The sequence below is a fragment of the Atheta coriaria genome, unplaced genomic scaffold (assembly GCF_025399875.1).
Source record: "Atheta coriaria isolate IRGN ID8LTWV9N9 unplaced genomic scaffold, Caltech_Dcor_3.1 hic_scaffold_3_pilon, whole genome shotgun sequence".
In the NCBI taxonomy this organism is placed as follows: domain Eukaryota; kingdom Metazoa; phylum Arthropoda; class Insecta; order Coleoptera; family Staphylinidae; genus Dalotia; species Dalotia coriaria.
Genome location: NW_027045445.1, coordinates 9,315,897 through 9,331,072, shown reverse-complemented (window position 1 = coordinate 9,331,072; position 15,176 = coordinate 9,315,897). Strand labels below are relative to the sequence as shown.

At 39.3% G+C, this 15,176-nt stretch overlaps 3 protein-coding genes and 1 long non-coding RNA gene across 6 annotated transcripts; 1 reads left to right on the top strand and 3 right to left on the bottom strand.

Annotated features, from left to right (window-relative positions):
* Window positions 1–517: 517 nt before the first annotated feature.
* LOC135803916 (protoheme IX farnesyltransferase, mitochondrial-like) lies at window positions 518–2,242 on the bottom strand. The gene is made up of 6 exons (XM_065317651.1): window positions 1,964–2,242; window positions 1,705–1,900; window positions 1,453–1,648; window positions 1,207–1,382; window positions 832–1,146; window positions 518–730 (listed from the first exon to the last, which is right to left on the bottom strand). The coding sequence occupies exons 1-6, from the start codon at window positions 2,039–2,041 to the stop codon at window positions 549–551; spliced, it is 1,143 nt and encodes a 380-aa protein (XP_065173723.1). The 5' UTR covers window positions 2,042–2,242; the 3' UTR covers window positions 518–548.
* Window positions 2,243–3,464: 1,222 nt separating this feature from the next.
* Window positions 3,465–6,329, bottom strand: LOC135803915 (ribosomal protein S6 kinase beta-2-like). The gene is made up of 6 exons (XM_065317650.1): window positions 5,845–6,329; window positions 5,439–5,700; window positions 5,245–5,378; window positions 4,904–5,186; window positions 4,590–4,838; window positions 3,465–4,525 (listed from the first exon to the last, which is right to left on the bottom strand). The coding sequence occupies exons 1-6, from the start codon at window positions 5,967–5,969 to the stop codon at window positions 4,076–4,078; spliced, it is 1,503 nt and encodes a 500-aa protein (XP_065173722.1). The 5' UTR covers window positions 5,970–6,329; the 3' UTR covers window positions 3,465–4,075.
* A 348-nt stretch (window positions 6,330–6,677) lies between these two features.
* On the bottom strand, window positions 6,678–14,699 carry LOC135804221 (excitatory amino acid transporter-like). 3 transcript variants are annotated; one of them, XM_065318020.1, is made up of 8 exons: window positions 14,427–14,699; window positions 10,435–10,593; window positions 9,302–9,638; window positions 8,894–8,936; window positions 8,619–8,716; window positions 7,984–8,559; window positions 7,652–7,786; window positions 6,678–7,582 (listed from the first exon to the last, which is right to left on the bottom strand). In XM_065318020.1, the coding sequence occupies exons 1-8, from the start codon at window positions 14,452–14,454 to the stop codon at window positions 7,363–7,365; spliced, it is 1,596 nt and encodes a 531-aa protein (XP_065174092.1). In that variant the 5' UTR covers window positions 14,455–14,699; the 3' UTR covers window positions 6,678–7,362. The 3 variants fall into 3 exon arrangements, with proteins under 3 accessions (XP_065174092.1, XP_065174091.1, XP_065174093.1); XM_065318019.1 differs by lacking the exon at window positions 14,427–14,699 and adding an exon at window positions 10,688–11,018; XM_065318021.1 differs by lacking the exon at window positions 14,427–14,699 and adding an exon at window positions 10,694–11,017.
* On the top strand, window positions 9,757–10,593 carry LOC135804222 (uncharacterized). Its single transcript, XR_010551001.1, has 2 exons — window positions 9,757–10,034; window positions 10,095–10,593. It is a non-coding gene; the product is annotated as an uncharacterized lncRNA (long non-coding RNA).
* Window positions 14,700–15,176: the final 477 nt, after the last annotated feature.

The window sequence follows — 15,176 nt, the reverse complement described above, 5'->3', positions numbered from 1 at the left end:
CGATCTCGCCGCCGCCACCCACTCGCGCACAGCGCGTCTCGAGTGTGACGAAGTGATGTGCTTTTAATCGACTTTTCAACCTTCCAACAATGCGCGCATTGTTCGCATTAAATGCACAATAGGGGATGTGACAACACCAGAATACACGCGATTGTGTTGTATTCACCCCCTTCGAGTGGCGCGCACGGCGCTTTTGGAATAATCACAAGTTCTAAACAGAAAACAAAAAAAACACAGAGATTTATTTTTCTAATTAGTAAATGTCATGTTGATTCGTTAGCGGGCGAAGAATGTGATTGGATGGTGAAGGAGCGGCCGTAAACGAATCGAACCGACGCAATCGAATTGCGAGCGAAACGGGGAAATTATGCAAGATTATAGGGATTAGAGCGACGCGACGCAGGACGCATTACGCGATTACCCCGCCTACGGACCAATAACATCCTTTCGGCGCGCGCCGCTCCCAGCACACACATTCCGCAACCCCCTAGAGAGGTGTATCATCACACAGAGGACATAAAGATAGAATATAATTTATTATTTTACACTTATTCGGCTAATGCTTCCTGATCAGCGTCAGTTTGCGTTTCTTTCTCGGCGGTGTCGTCAAACATGTACCACTTTTTCTTATTAATCAGGAAGAGTATCATTATTGCTGGTAGGTGAATCAATGAGAAGCGAAATAGTTTGCGTGATGTCGCACTGGTTGAATCCTGGTAGAATTTGTACGCTAAACATAAAAATACAAAAATGAAGTGTTTAGATAGGCAACCAAGTATACACTTCTTTTAAATAAGTGTTTATCAAGATAATTTGGTTGGGATTACTTACCTAAATATATAAAATATAGATTTAATGGTAATGTTTCCAACATGAACCACCAATTAGTTGTGCCTATAATAGGCGCAGCAGTAGAAAAACCTAATAATGCGATGGTATGCCTCAAAGCAACACGTCTACACAACGCAGGATCAGTTACCGCCATCATTCGGTATCCAGCACGGGAATAATCAGGCCGTAGGTTCCAACTTAACGCGTTGAAATGAGGAAACTGCCAAGAGTACAACAACGCAGCCATTAACCACGCGCCAGGACCTAAACTGTCCGCACATGCTGCCCAACCCATTAAAGGAGGTATAGCACCGACTAAAAATTGAAATTTAGTTGAAAAAACAAAATTTTAAGTAGAAATTAATTAATTATTACCTATAGAACCAACCCATGTGTTCAATATACTCATCCGCTTCATAGGAGTGTAGATACATGTGTACAAAATTAAGTTGGCTAAACCCAGTGATGCAGTGAGGCCATTTACACCAAAGTAGAGCAAGCCAAGACCAGTTGTGCTTGCACCCAATGCAAATAACATTGAATGTAAAGGTCTGAAGTTTAAAAAATTAAATTTTTAGTTGTAATATACATTTTATGTTAATTTTATGTTATGTATCTTACGTTAGTTTACCACAAACTACAACTCTTGACTTTGTTCTAGACATTTGTGCATCAAATGGAACCTCATGGAACTGATTAACTGCATTAGCTGCACAGGATGTTAATCCTGTGCCTACTGAACAAAGTAAAAACGTTGTCCATTCAAAAGGGGCTGGTGCAACTGCATAACCAGCCATTGAAGTAACAACTACCAAAGCTATAATATAAAATTACAATAAACACAAAAATAGTTGAAATTAGAAGAAAATTTACTTGTTAATCTGATTTTAGACAACTTTAAGTAGTCATTGAATAGACTGTGTCTGTCTGTTGAAGGTGTCGGTTTCCATTGAGGTACTACTTTTGGTTTAACTTTGGTGATTTCTTCATCAATAGCACCTAAGGTGGTTGCTTGTGATTTTGGCTGATTAACATAGCTTGCCAGAGGGACACTAATCTTAACATGTTTCTGAAAATTAGGTAAAATATTTGTTATTTAATTAAAATGTTAGATATTTGTAGAAGTTATTACCTTAAATATTAAATTTGTACCACGATATGACAGACAGCATAAATGACGAGGTTGCAGCAGCGTTAGCAAAGCGCTCATTGTTAATTCTTCAGGTATCTATCGTATCATTTTTGGCGTTTAATATTTATTTTCTTTGAATAAAAGTTTCAAGTGTTTAATTTCGTAACTTTTAGGTTATGGTAATATGCATGTGAGATGTGAATGTGTGAAAAGTCAATCAGTTTATTTCTATTTTTATAAATAAATGTTGTGATTCAAATGTGCAAATTAAGCATAACATGTCACAAATAATAAAATAAGGAATACAACACGATATTTGTACATTAATAGAAATAAAATACGTAAATTCATTTCAAACCAAACATTTGAAAATAGGTTGGCAGCACTGAGTCAGCAGGAATACACTAACAAAACATATGAATCAAATCCTGCAGAAATTTGAATATTACGCCATCGATAATGACATAACAAACGTATTAGTTATTATCACTTATTTCAAGGTCCTTCCGACGTGTTGCAGTCCTGCTGCATGAACATTAGCATATGTATGCAAATATATATTCGCCGTACATATCAAACTCGTTCGGCGACGCAAGGCCGAAGCAATAATAACACACTCACACGTGTACGATAGTATCATAAGTTCATTTTTATTATTTTTAAATAATTACAAAATATCGGTCATATAAATGTCGTTTTGTTGCCTTGTTACTTACAATTTCTTTTATATTTTACAAAAGAACGTACTCATTTACGCGTTAGTAGTTATAATGTGTTCTGATTCTTCGTTGAAAAGCGATTAGATGTCTTTGAAAACGAAACGAATTGCACTCGAATTAGTGTCAACAAAATAAAAAACATCAAATCTTTATCAAAAGTCCAAAACACGAATGGAAATCATAAAAAAGAAAACAAAAAGAAAAACCAGCCAGAGCAACTCTGTGATCTCCGTATTCTCCGTGTCATCATCCCTGCGGATCAGAACACGATCGAGAAGAGAAAAAAAATTATCTATTTGTTCTATTAACTATGATAAACAGCACTGCAAGCCTGCCAGTGAATGCAATCGTTTGCAATCGAATAAACATAAAATTGAACTATCTATAACATAAATCTCAAAACTATCTACATTAGTAATTAGAAAATAAAAAATAGAAACCATCATCATAAATCTCATCACTCCCTGCCACACCACACGCATTCACACACACCAACTGATCAATTAATTATTGGTTGTTGTACATTTCGATTAAATATTGCTTTTGCACTGTAGTTTCACTTTCATTTTAAGCTACTGGTAACTCATACCAAAAAAACTCCTAGCATATTGAAACCGAATCAAAAACGTTTTTGCGAGGCGGCGTTTTCGTCTACACCCTATAGACAGAGTTGGAGGGTTGGATTCGTAATTAGCACCTTGAGTAGAAATCCATTCATCTCTTCAAAATCAAATTAGGCTAGTCAAAGTGCGCCCGAGATTGATTCAGGCACGAAAAATTCATTTCTTTTTTTTGTTTTGTTAGCGTCCGTTGCGGATTTATAGCCATGCGGTGTCTGTGTGTGTGTACTAAAATTCAGCTATAGTTTCGTATATAACATTAAAACAAAATCGTTAATCATTAAACAATTAGATAACAGTAGAATTATGGCGACTTCGGCATGCAAATATGGTATGCGTTATTTGGTAACAAAAATATTAACTACTATATTTTATATATTGGTATTCCGTCCTGCAGCTCTACTATAGTCATAACCCATCATATGATTTGTTTTCGTTTCAGCGTCGTGACACAAATTATTGAAAATCCCGTGTTAGTGATACAAGAAAGAAAAAAAAACACCTACAAACCTAACCTCTAATCATTAACCAAGAAGAAAAGAATGACGAAAAAAGAGTCGAATATATAAATATCTATATGCGATGCGCGCTTTAGTATTATTACTTTTTGTTTTGTTACTTTTCTCATTTATATAATATAATATTCATATAGAAATTTAAATTTCTCTCCGCTAAACTTACTGTTGTTACGATTTACACGTAGTCCGATTTTTTGTTTTGGTTTTAGTTTCGTTTAGTCGTGTCTGTGGTAGCAAAATGAAATTGAACTAACTTTAAGTGTGAGGTAGACCTGAGCTTACTTCCATCATCTCGTCAGCCTGCTGCGGCGCCTGCGCGTGCGGATGCAGGTGGTGATTGGGTAGGAAGGGCGCCACGCCCGGCTGCTGTTGCTGCTGCTGCTGCTGCTGGTAGGACGGATGGTGGTAGTGGTGTGTGGGCGCCTGCTGGTGCTGCGGATGTGTGCGATACTGCAAGCTGGAGCCCATCACGCCGCCCATCCCCAAACCAAAATGGTGGCGCAGCGGCGTCGGGTGGTTCTTGCGCGGCGAGCGCGATTTGACAATCTGCGACTTGTACATGTCCTCCAACACCGACGGAGCTATGTAGGTGAAGCCCTGAAATATCATGTTGGCGCTTTCGCTAAGCGTCGACTCATCGGGGGAATCGACGGGTGTTTGGCGGGTGAATTTCGTGTCAAACTGCGAGACATCATCTTCACTCGTCTGAAAAATTATTTAAAATAAAAATTATTTTTAGGTTATGAATGATTTATGTATTTAAACTTACCAAACAAGGCTTAAATGGCGGTTCAAGTTTACGTTTGAGCACGTCATCCCAATTGATATGCTTGAAGAACTGATGTTGCTTCACTTCCAGAGAGTCGTGTGGTTGCGCACCCAGACGCGCGCCGACTTGTCGTTTGAGCAGTTTGCGCACCAAGTCGCGTGCGTCCGAAGTTAAATATGGCGGTAGGATTAATTTACCTTTAAGGATCTTCTCGATAGTCTTCTTACGATTTTCGGCGGTGAATGGTGGCTAAAAAACAGAAATAAATACAACAACATTCAAAGAAATTAACGTAAAATGTTTTTAATACTTACTGCACCAGTGAGCATGTCATAAGTGAGTGCACCCAGCGACCACCAGTCCACCTCTTTGCCATGGCCGCTGCGCGTGAGTATCTCGGGCGCCATGTACTCAATGGTGCCGCAAAACGTGTGCGTGACGATGCCTTCCTGAATGTGCTCCTTGCACAGACCGAAATCGGTGAGTTTCACGTGGCCCTGCGCGTCGAGCAGGATATTCTCAGGCTTCAAGTCTCTGTAGATGATGCCCTGCAGGTGTAAATGCTCCAGGGCGAGGATGATTTCTGATAAGTAAAAGCTAAACAACAAAATAACATAAATTTCTTGATGTTTTTAAAAAAGATTTTAAAACGTACCATGCCGTATCTTCTAAAAAGATGCCTTCTCTTTCCAAATGCATAAACAGCTCACCCCCACTGAGATACTCAAGTATCAAATACAATTTGCCACCAGTTTGGAAAGCATAAATTAAATCCACTATAAATGGATGCTGTAAATATTATTGTATAAGTTTAATTCATTCATAATATTTGTGTGAATGGTGCAATACCTTAACTTCTTCTAAAATATTTCGTTCAGCCTTAGTGTGTGCAGTGTCCTTCTGATTTCGGACAATCGACGCCTTCCTAAGCACCTTCATGGCAAAGATAGTCCCCTTGTCCTTGCCAGTGACCTTCCTAACTTGGAAAACTTTACCATAACCGCCTTTTCCAAGCACTTTGCGCAATTCAAAGTCCATGGGGCTGGTTTTCTCCTGGCCAGGATTCACAATCTGCTCTGTGAGCTCTGTGGTTTCAAGGTTCTCATCGGACCTAAGAAATTCAACAAGAAAAAACACGTCATGACCTTGCTTCGCTAAGCTTACTTAATATGCTGCTTAGTTATCTTATCAAATGTTGTGCATTTTTTTATATATTTGATTTTTGCAATGTTGTGCAAACCTGCAGGTCACTCACTCGAGAATCTCGTTCACGTTCGGATTCTGGTCGTAGCCCTCGTAGCCGTCGATCACGTCGTCGTCGGAGTCGTCGACGTCGGCGGGCACGACGTCGTGCAGCTCGATGTCAAACACCCCGGCCATCCTGCGCGCGTGCACAAAAACAAATAAAGAACGCCTCGCGCCGTCGAGAGTAATCGCGTGTGTCTATCGTCTAGCGACCGCCAGACGCATCGATGCGATGCGAATCGCCTACGATGGCAATGTCTATGCTGCGAGCGCGATTGATGGTGCACGGTTGTCCGTTGACGCCCGACGCATATTTCGGCCACACACGCCTGCGGTCGTCCGGTGCACTGCCACTGCCCGCACCGCTGGAATTCGCTGAGTTTACGTTGCGCGTTTGACGCGAAGAGCAAAATTGTTAGCCGACCGCTGCTGGTTGAAGCGCTGCCATGCACTGGCAAGAACACACTTCGGCGAGGTTATGTGTTGCAATCTGTGCGCTCCCGCGGAAGTCGGCATTCTTCGGGTGGTTTCGGTTTTGAACCAGCCCCTTTCACTAGAAATCCCCAACCATTCGAAATTACACCGAAACTCACAAAATACGAAGTAAAACTTGATACTAACACCATATAAGGCTTTAAATATTTAAATCCCACGAAATTCTTAGTACCTCATAATATATTTAATGATGTATTCTCGGAATTTGTCAGTTTTGACTTAGTTTAATCCCAAAAAGTCCCTAGATTTAGTTGGCAACGCCATTTTGCAATAAGTTCGCAAAAACGCTCGAAATTTATCTGAAAATACTTAAAAATCACAAGTGCTTGATTGAATTCTCGTGGTAAGTATGTTATCAATGTTTATTGTTCACCTTGGAATATATACGGGTGTGTACAATATCAATCGCATCACGCCATCATCATCTCGAAACCAAATCAGCTTCCAATTGATACCAATGTTGATAAAAAGTACATTTATAATAAAATATGAGCATCTATCGTAACAATGATATTGTTTTCAAGGTATAGGTAATACTACGCCTACACTAGATTGATATACGATCACGATTCAGTTCTTTCGGCTGCCTCCACCCTTAAAATGTGCCCGCGATTGACACGCAAATTTGAAAAATTTTGTTCCCAACGTGCGTTTTACATTGTTACAAATATCACACTCTCACAAATTGTTTTGCCAGTCCACCCTCGTGTTGACTATGCGTGTTTTACACTGAGCAAATTACACATTGATTAATTTATGTATGTAAACGTGTACACATGAATACATTTTGTTATTTTTTTTTTGTTTTGGTACAATGTAGGCTTCATTTTTATTGTGGGTTATAATTTATCGTTAAAGTTAATTATGTGTCTTTTATTATTCGCGACCCAATCGACATTCTAAGGACACACGCTATCTACGCCTAGCTGCGCATAGGGTGTTTCAGTTTGGCTTTTGACCAACGAAATACCCGCATGTTAATAAATGATTAAAACATTTCGGTGTGTGTGTGTGGGTGTGGGGTGTAAAAAGTCTAGAGTTTACTGGTTCCGTTGCGCTTCTCGTCGCGTATCACAATGTCGCCGGGCGCCAGCTCCTTGCTGATGCTGTTCGGCAGCGAGTTGCGCTCGTCGTACTCGGAGGATTCCTGCATAATGGCGTCGGCCGCCATCAGCTCCTTCTTCGACAGCACTTCTACCACAGCCGCGGCGTAACAGTCTCCAAGCATATTGTTTGTGGTTCGAAAACGATCCCTGTAATAATTTTATACACAAAAATAGTTAAAAAGTGAGGTTATGTTGAAAAATTTTGTTTTTACTTACACAATCCAGTCTACAGCAAATAATAAAGACACATCCTGTGTAGGTGTGTCAATGGACGATAGCACCATGAGAAGAAGTACCAACGCTGCACTTGGCACGCTGGCTGACGAAAAACTCGCCGCCGTTGACGTAAAACTGCAAAAAATGCGTTAAAATTTTAATTGTTAGCAGCTGTGCGCACGTGCCCCGCCTGCGTCACCTTCCTGTCGAAAGGACGCGCGCGTGTGCCGCCAGTGCCAAGCCGACATTTAACAAATTATTGTCTAGATTTTTTGGCACCCTTCTGTTCGCTTGCAATAAATCCGAATTCATCATTCTTGTTGCCTACTCACCAAACGGTGACGAGTTCGCCGAATCCCAGCGTGATTCCATTCATCTGCGCGATGAAACAGGACGCAATCGCCACAAATAGCGCCGTACCATCCATATTAATATTGCATCCGATAGGCAGGACGAATCTGGTAATCCGCGTATCGATTTTCAGATTCTCCGTCATCAGTCTGAATGTGATCGGCAGCGCGGCGGCCGTGCTGGCCGTTGCGAAAGCCGTACACGTGCTCTGCACCAATCCGACGTAAAATTTGAACGGATTCTTGCGGACAAATACTAAATAGATCAGCTGCATGAAGATTAGCTGATAGATGAGGACGCCCAGCACGACGGTGGCAATAAAACACGCCAGATTCGAGATTACCAGCGCGAGGTCATTCACAGCGAGGATTTTCCCCGCAATTACGCTGCTAATCCCGAACGGGGTGAGCCACATGACGCCCGTTACAAATTTCATCACCACCTCGAAGGTCACCGTGAAGAACTCAATCACCACTTTGGATTTTTCGCCCAGAGTACCGAGAATCGTGCCGAAGATAAGGCAAAAGAACACGATTCCTAAAGTATTAGTGCCCGATCTACAATAAAGCAATAAAATTACACTTTGGGTTAAGTTTGAATAACAAAAGAATATTACCTGTAGTTGATTTGACGTACAAGTGTTTCGGTAACTTCATGCGTACCATTTTCGACATTGTAGACCACATTTGATGTGTTCACGTAGGCGGTGTGTGCCTGCAAGAAACAAAATCTTTATTTTCTTGTTCAGGGTTACACAACATACATTCGCAGTTTTTTTGTGGTTATAAATGTTTCGAAATAAGTTTGTTTGCATTTGCATTCTGCTGATTTGGTTTAATTTGCTCTTTGTTCAATAAATGTACTGATGGTATGTTGTACGTTGATGCCTACCTGCTGGAAAGTCGCTTGAAATATATTATCAGCAACGATGTTTCTAAAAATAAATAGAAAACAACAATGTATGTAGAAAGAGCGACAAGCGGTCTGACCTAATTACACATCTTCAGCATGCTTCAAAGCGCGATTCAGAGCGAATTGAAAAAGACTTCCGCGTTGACGACACACATAACCACACACACTCACACATTCAGTCACATATACAAGTATTTAAATCCATCGTCACATCGCCAGGAATATTTATTCCTGGCCGCGTGCCACACGGTTAGCGAGTTTAGCGTTTCCTTCACCTTTCTGAATCTTTCAACGATACACAAGTTTTTTTTAGTTACGTTACAAGTTTTTCATTACTTACTGCGTGTGATGTGGGTTGCCTGAAACGAAAGTTCAAAGTTAACCTACCTTCCAAGATCCAGCAGACTGTCGAGCATGCTGGTCGCTCCACGATTTTCATTGCCATCGCCCAATGCTTCCTTGAGACCAGGATGACCCGGATGGATGATGGTGACCAGTGTTACGCCAAGAATTGCGTTCGCCACGGATGTGCAGAGGAAGTAGACAAGCGTGCGTACTGCAATACGGCCGTTGAGTTTGGCGTTGAGGCTTGCGCTACCTGCCACCAGGCTGGAGATGATCAACGGCAGGATGATCAACTTCAAGAGGCGCATGAACAGTTCACCGGGGTATGATATCAGTGTGATTGAGTCATCCGAAAGTTTACACGGTCTTAAACCAAATCCTTTTAAAGAAAAAAAAAAAACATTGTAAGTATATTATAATGACGATATAATGTTTGTTAGGTTATGTCAAAATCTAATTTTGCTTCTTTTGTTGAATTTTCTGTTTGACAGGTTGATGATACATTTTTCCGAGCGCCTACTGGTACTGACGTCAGCAGTGCCCTTGACCCTTACGAACTAATGTTAATTTTTGGCAAATCCACGCCAACATGGACGCATTTCACCCTTTTTGAATGGCATTTAAGTGTCGTACTATTAATAGCATTTATTTGCGTGTGGGGTCGTTATTCATCGTTTATACAATCCATTGGAAACATTCAGCAAACATTTTTCCAATACGGCAATATTGATAATTTATTGTTATCGCTCGAAAGGGTTGAGTAATAACATCCAGGGTGAGTTATTCATGAGTTTCATGACAAAACTCATTACTACATTGTCTTTTTTTTTCGTAGTTTTTTCCATTTCCTAATGACGATTCTTATTGATATTGTTTGATGACTATGTCAATACAATATTGCGAGTTGATGAAAGGTCAAGTTCAAGGACGGCTGAAAACTTTTAAGTTTTCCTTCCTAGCGTGACACATGACGCCAAATCCTATAAGTCTATTTTATTAAAATTTCAATTTACGGGATTTGCATCTAAAGCGCGAGCAAGTGGAGCAGATCCGCAATGAATTGCTAATTAACTGCTTGAGACCCGAGCAGGGAGAAGTGACACTTGACTCAGTTTGCTTTCTACGCATTAATTTTCACTTTTATCGGGAGAAGTTTTTTTTTGTTGCAGACTTACCGATGATGGCACCGACAGCAACACCACAGAGCGTGCCGAGCAGCAAGAGGTTCTCCGACAACCACTTGCGTACGCCCGTCATCTCCTTCTTGTCGGAGCGTTCGGTGAACTCGATCTTGACGGTGTTATTGTCTTCGGGCATTTTGGCAAACAGGTACTCTGAAAATAAAAATAATTTAAAAATTTTTTAAATTTTATTTATAAAAATTAATTTTTGTTTTAAGTTTCCGGTTTTGTGCTTTGTGGTATTTACCATTACCAGAAAATCGTGATGGATTTTCCATAGCACGTGATGATGGTAAAAGTGGCGGACGTCTGGCGTATGGGTCCCCGTTGTAGGAGTTGTTTTATACTCGACTGCCGAGCGACGGCGACGACTGCGAGGGTAGCTCGTGGGTATTAGGAAGAGATAATTAATTGGCTAAACGGCAGCCGGCGGCTTTCCGCAAATCGATACCGAGTGTTTCCACGCCGAAGGTGCAAAGATCCCAATGAATTTCTAACGAGCGCTGCGCCACGACTATTTAATAACGCGCTCTCGTGTCGATGGTAATTTATGGAATTGTTTTACAATTGTTGATCAATTATGTAAAGTGTTGTCGCTTTTTTCGACGATATTTTTCCGTGGGTCTGTTTGTATTCTGTGTGTGTGTGTATGTGCGTCAGCGCTTGGTAACAGCAGGAAGCGTGGCTGAGAGATAGCTGGATGCGCGGAAGGTGACCACCGAACGGGAGCAGTTGAAAACGGCGACTGGAGGAGCCGATGGCGCACCAGCAGCGGTGGTGTCGTGCTCCAGACGCGCCGGTATCGATTTTCGCGCGCCGACGGCGGCCAAAATGCGCCTCTGCCGCCTCTTGCCTCCTCGCTGTGCTCACTGCACATGCTTTGCTTTGACCGCGCCAAACTATTTGCGATGTGCAATACGCGCACACAAATCGGCAATACGAATTTATTTTATGAAAATTGACAGCGCCGCCGCTGCTTAATTAAACAATTCATTAACCAGCGGCGTTAAAAAAGTGCGAATCATATTTTTCGAGATGCGGATTAATTTGTTTGCTTGTCTCGTTGATTATTATTAATTTGGGCAATTTACAGCTACAAGGACACATTTTTTCAATTCATTTCATTTCATTTCATTTGATAACATCTTCTTTGGTAATTTTCTAAGAATCGCATTAAAAATGTATGCACTTTACTAATTGCAATTGCAATTGCAGTAATTCACTGATGTAGATACTCGTATCTACATTCAGAGATGCTTTTGATTTTTATCGGTTTTAATTACTCAAGAGTACTTTACCGCAATGAGGGCGAGTGTGCAGGGGTTGCTATAGGTGGCAAACATGCGTAAAGCTTTTCGCATTGAGGTAGGTCACTACGTCTCTCGGTGGGAACGCCGTAGGCGCAGGAAAGTTCGCTACGCATCACAGTCGCTCACAGAAATAATTATTACTGCGATATTTTCAGTTTGACCCAAATCACAAACAACGTGCGCTTTTATGTCATTAGATTATACCTATTATACAGAAAGCAATGCGATGCAATTAGTTTATTTTAACTATAATTTCTCTAAGGAAAGGCATAGTATGCTTTTATTATTGATTAACAATTTATTCTCACTCAATCAAAGTCTAGTTTGTCATACTTTAAAACTTTCTTTGCAAGAAATAGTTTTATATGCGTTTTATGGTTTTATTATAGAAATTAACCTAAAAATACGTATTTTTGGGCTATTAAGTTAGGTTTGTTATAGTTTTTCTTTTTATAAGTAGATGGCGTAGGATTAAAACATGAAACTTGCTGAAATACATTTATTTTGTAAGCAGTGTCTAGTCTAGTTGACTAAACATAGTAAAACCGATTTGTTCATATTATTAATGTCTAATTTATTCGGTAATATCGGTTTATCTATGGTTTGACGCAAGTTTATAATTTTATCACAGAATTTTATTACGACCACGGTAAAGGTAACAATAAAAGTTAAATATGCAATTGGCAATTTACATAAATAATTAGAAAATATAAGTTGAGGTTTTTGAATTTAAACTTTAGTATTATAAATTCTCGAAATTCGCTCGCATACTACTACTACTGGAAAATGTAAGGTTATAAATGTTTTGCCGCAACTTGTGCTACACCGAAGGCAAATGCGCAGGCGCAAGCTCCGCCCCGTTGATAATGCCCGTGAGTAAAGTCCTTTTTCACTGCTATGGCCGTTCGTATATAAAGTACCACTTTTTTGTCTAAAACCGTGAAAAAACTGGTGCTTTATAAGTGAAAGTCGATAAATATTTATTTCCTTGTTTATACTACATATTTATATTAAAACTGCCATAATACTCTTATTTTTTATCTGTTTTATAATCTCATCATTTAGTAAAAAGGCGAAAACTATAAAATGAAAAACAAAATCTACTTTACATCCAAAACATCTCGAAACTCACCGAAAATAATTGTCACGCGCAATATTGAGCAATGATTAACGAAGTACGATTTACCAAAGCACTCACGCTGACGCTCGCAAATAAAATTAACCGTGAAACTCGCAAATTCCACACAAACTTATTCTGACCAGCTATAATTGGAAACAGATCTATATTTTCGTAAGCGAAAGCCACTATTGCAAATATACCTATGAGCATACATCCAACCTAAACTCATCCACCACTAATATTCCACCGAATAAAATTCAATCCATTTCTATATTCTTATAAAACATCACTTTATAACCACATTAATCTCAAAAAGCTTTCAGCCACAATATTTTTTGTATTTACACACAAATTTCTGCTTCACCAAGCGGAAATTCTTATCTTTTTAAAAAGCACAACACAAAAGCCAACTTAAGACATGTTAAATGTATTATATTATATTTTGAGTGCGGTGTAATGAGGTCACATTGGCAGCTCTTAATTTAGCTTTTTTTTCATTAACGCGCTGCGCTGTGCTGTGAAATTGATTGACGCATCAACCACCAGCCAAACAAATTATATAAACGAAATTTCGCGCGTCAATAAACACTTTCAATTTGTTTCACATTACAAAAAACAAAAATAAAACATAAAAATAAAAAATACTTACAAAATATTTCTAGATATAAATATAGTTGGTAATTGTAATAAATCTCTCTGGACACACAACTCACTTCTAATTATAAACACAATTAACTATTTTAATTTAAATTTTAATAATGTGTCCGACAATCGTACGCGGATTTCATTGTCATCTACAAAACTACGCTTTAAATAATTATTTTTATTATAATAACAATAAAAATCCACTGTATTTACAAGTGCAGTGAACTTTCACGCAGTTTACGATTTGTTTTCGCTCGTAAATATTCACGCATCGGATAAATTTTACTTTTCACACGCACAAAACTCAAAACATTCAGATTCACGTAAAATAAATAAAAACAAACGTAAAACACGCGTTGATCACATTTAGTGCTGAAAAAAGTGTGCAAATCGTTTCGGCGTAATTGTAGCACTAAAATCACGTTGGTAATTTGCGTCGCGACGCTGTCCACAGAAAAAGGGGCCAACACACACGAAATTCTATTGGCACACGCCGCGCCGAGTATTTTCGCTCCCACTTGGCATTCGCCGTCGTCGATTTATACCAAAGCACACAAGTCGATCGGGGTGCTAATTAACTAACTCGATTAACTTTAATCGTGTTTTAATCAGGTTGCACACGTGTGTGCGTTTCGCAAAGAAGTGGCGTGGTGTTTTACACGTCGCTATATTATATTGATGATTATTTATGAGATTGGCAAACAAAACGCTGAGAGGCAGCGAGTCTTGTGTGCCATTCAAAAGCCGTTCAATTGAATTATGTCAGAGTTGATCGTCGTCACAATGCGGTGTACACCTCAATGGGCCACGGGCCAGCGGTAAACACACGACGCGTTTTGATTTATGCATTTTTTATTGCTTTAATGCGAAGAATAATGGAAAACTTCGGCGGTGAGGTTTGAATAACTTACCGAAAAGTGATTTGAAGCAGGAGAACATTGCTTCGCAATGGGTGACTTATACAAGTCGCACTTTTCGTTGATATTGATATGAATTTTACAAATATGTGTAGAACTTTCTTTCTCGACCTGTGCACGCGAATGAATCAGTGCGAATTTTTTGCGAGCTTGAATTTCGGCGATGCGCAGAGTGCGGCCCGTGGGCTATTTGTGAACGAATATTGTGTTTCTGAGAAGGATCTAGAGACTACACCGTGTTGCAGTGATGTTAAGTGCATCGGTAATAAAACCGCAAAAGAGCGCAGAGTGGAAAAAATTCCATGACTCGTTTTTATAACTTGTTTTTCTTTGCATTAATATGCACAAAAACGATCTAGTCATGAACGTGAGCAAACATATTTTGCACGAAAATCTAATAGCGCTGAAACAATTACATTTTTAATTTAATTTGATTAACTTAGGTTATTTTTTAATAAAAAGTTGATTTCAACTTAAAATTTGATGCAAACTTGTTTAAAACCCGGAAAATTACTAAATAATGTTGTTATTATGACACATAAGATTATTTTAATCTTATTTTGATAAAAATTACTAATAACTTAACCTTCTCAACAGTTTAGAGGTTAAGACGCAATATTTATCTAAAAACAATAAGTTTTCCAATTTAATTCAATTCCGCTTGTAAATTAACTGCTTTATAACCGCAGAAAAGTAATAACCTGCTCCTAACAATTGTTAATCGTGTTTCCACGAAATATAATA

What these genes read in the sequence shown, in the direction of transcription:
- LOC135803916 (XM_065317651.1), bottom strand. Translation starts at nt 2,041, where the DNA reads ATGAGCGCTTTGCTAACGCTGCTGCAACCTCGTCATTTATGCTGTCTG. An exon ending in GTAGTTTGTGGTAAACTAAC is followed by an intron (nt 1,383 to 1,452) that starts GTAAGATACATA and finishes TTTAAACTTCAG; the next exon opens with ACCTTTACATTCAATGTTAT. An exon ending in CACATGGGTTGGTTCTATAG is followed by an intron (nt 1,147 to 1,206) that starts GTAATAATTAAT and finishes TTCAATTTTTAG; the next exon opens with TCGGTGCTATACCTCCTTTA.
- LOC135803915 (XM_065317650.1), bottom strand. Translation starts at nt 5,969, where the DNA reads ATGGCCGGGGTGTTTGACATCGAGCTGCACGACGTCGTGCCCGCCGAC. An exon ending in ATATTTTAGAAGAAGTTAAG is followed by an intron (nt 5,379 to 5,438) that starts GTATTGCACCAT and finishes TAATATTTACAG; the next exon opens with CATCCATTTATAGTGGATTT. An exon ending in ATGACATGCTCACTGGTGCA is followed by an intron (nt 4,839 to 4,903) that starts GTAAGTATTAAA and finishes TCTGTTTTTTAG; the next exon opens with CCACCATTCACCGCCGAAAA.
- LOC135804221 (XM_065318019.1), bottom strand. Translation starts at nt 10,718, where the DNA reads ATGGAAAATCCATCACGATTTTCTGGTAATG. An exon ending in GGCGAACTCGTCACCGTTTG is followed by an intron (nt 7,787 to 7,983) that starts GTGAGTAGGCAA and finishes CATTTTTTGCAG; the next exon opens with TTTTACGTCAACGGCGGCGA. An exon ending in TTTGCTGTAGACTGGATTGT is followed by an intron (nt 7,583 to 7,651) that starts GTAAGTAAAAAC and finishes AAATTATTACAG; the next exon opens with GGATCGTTTTCGAACCACAA.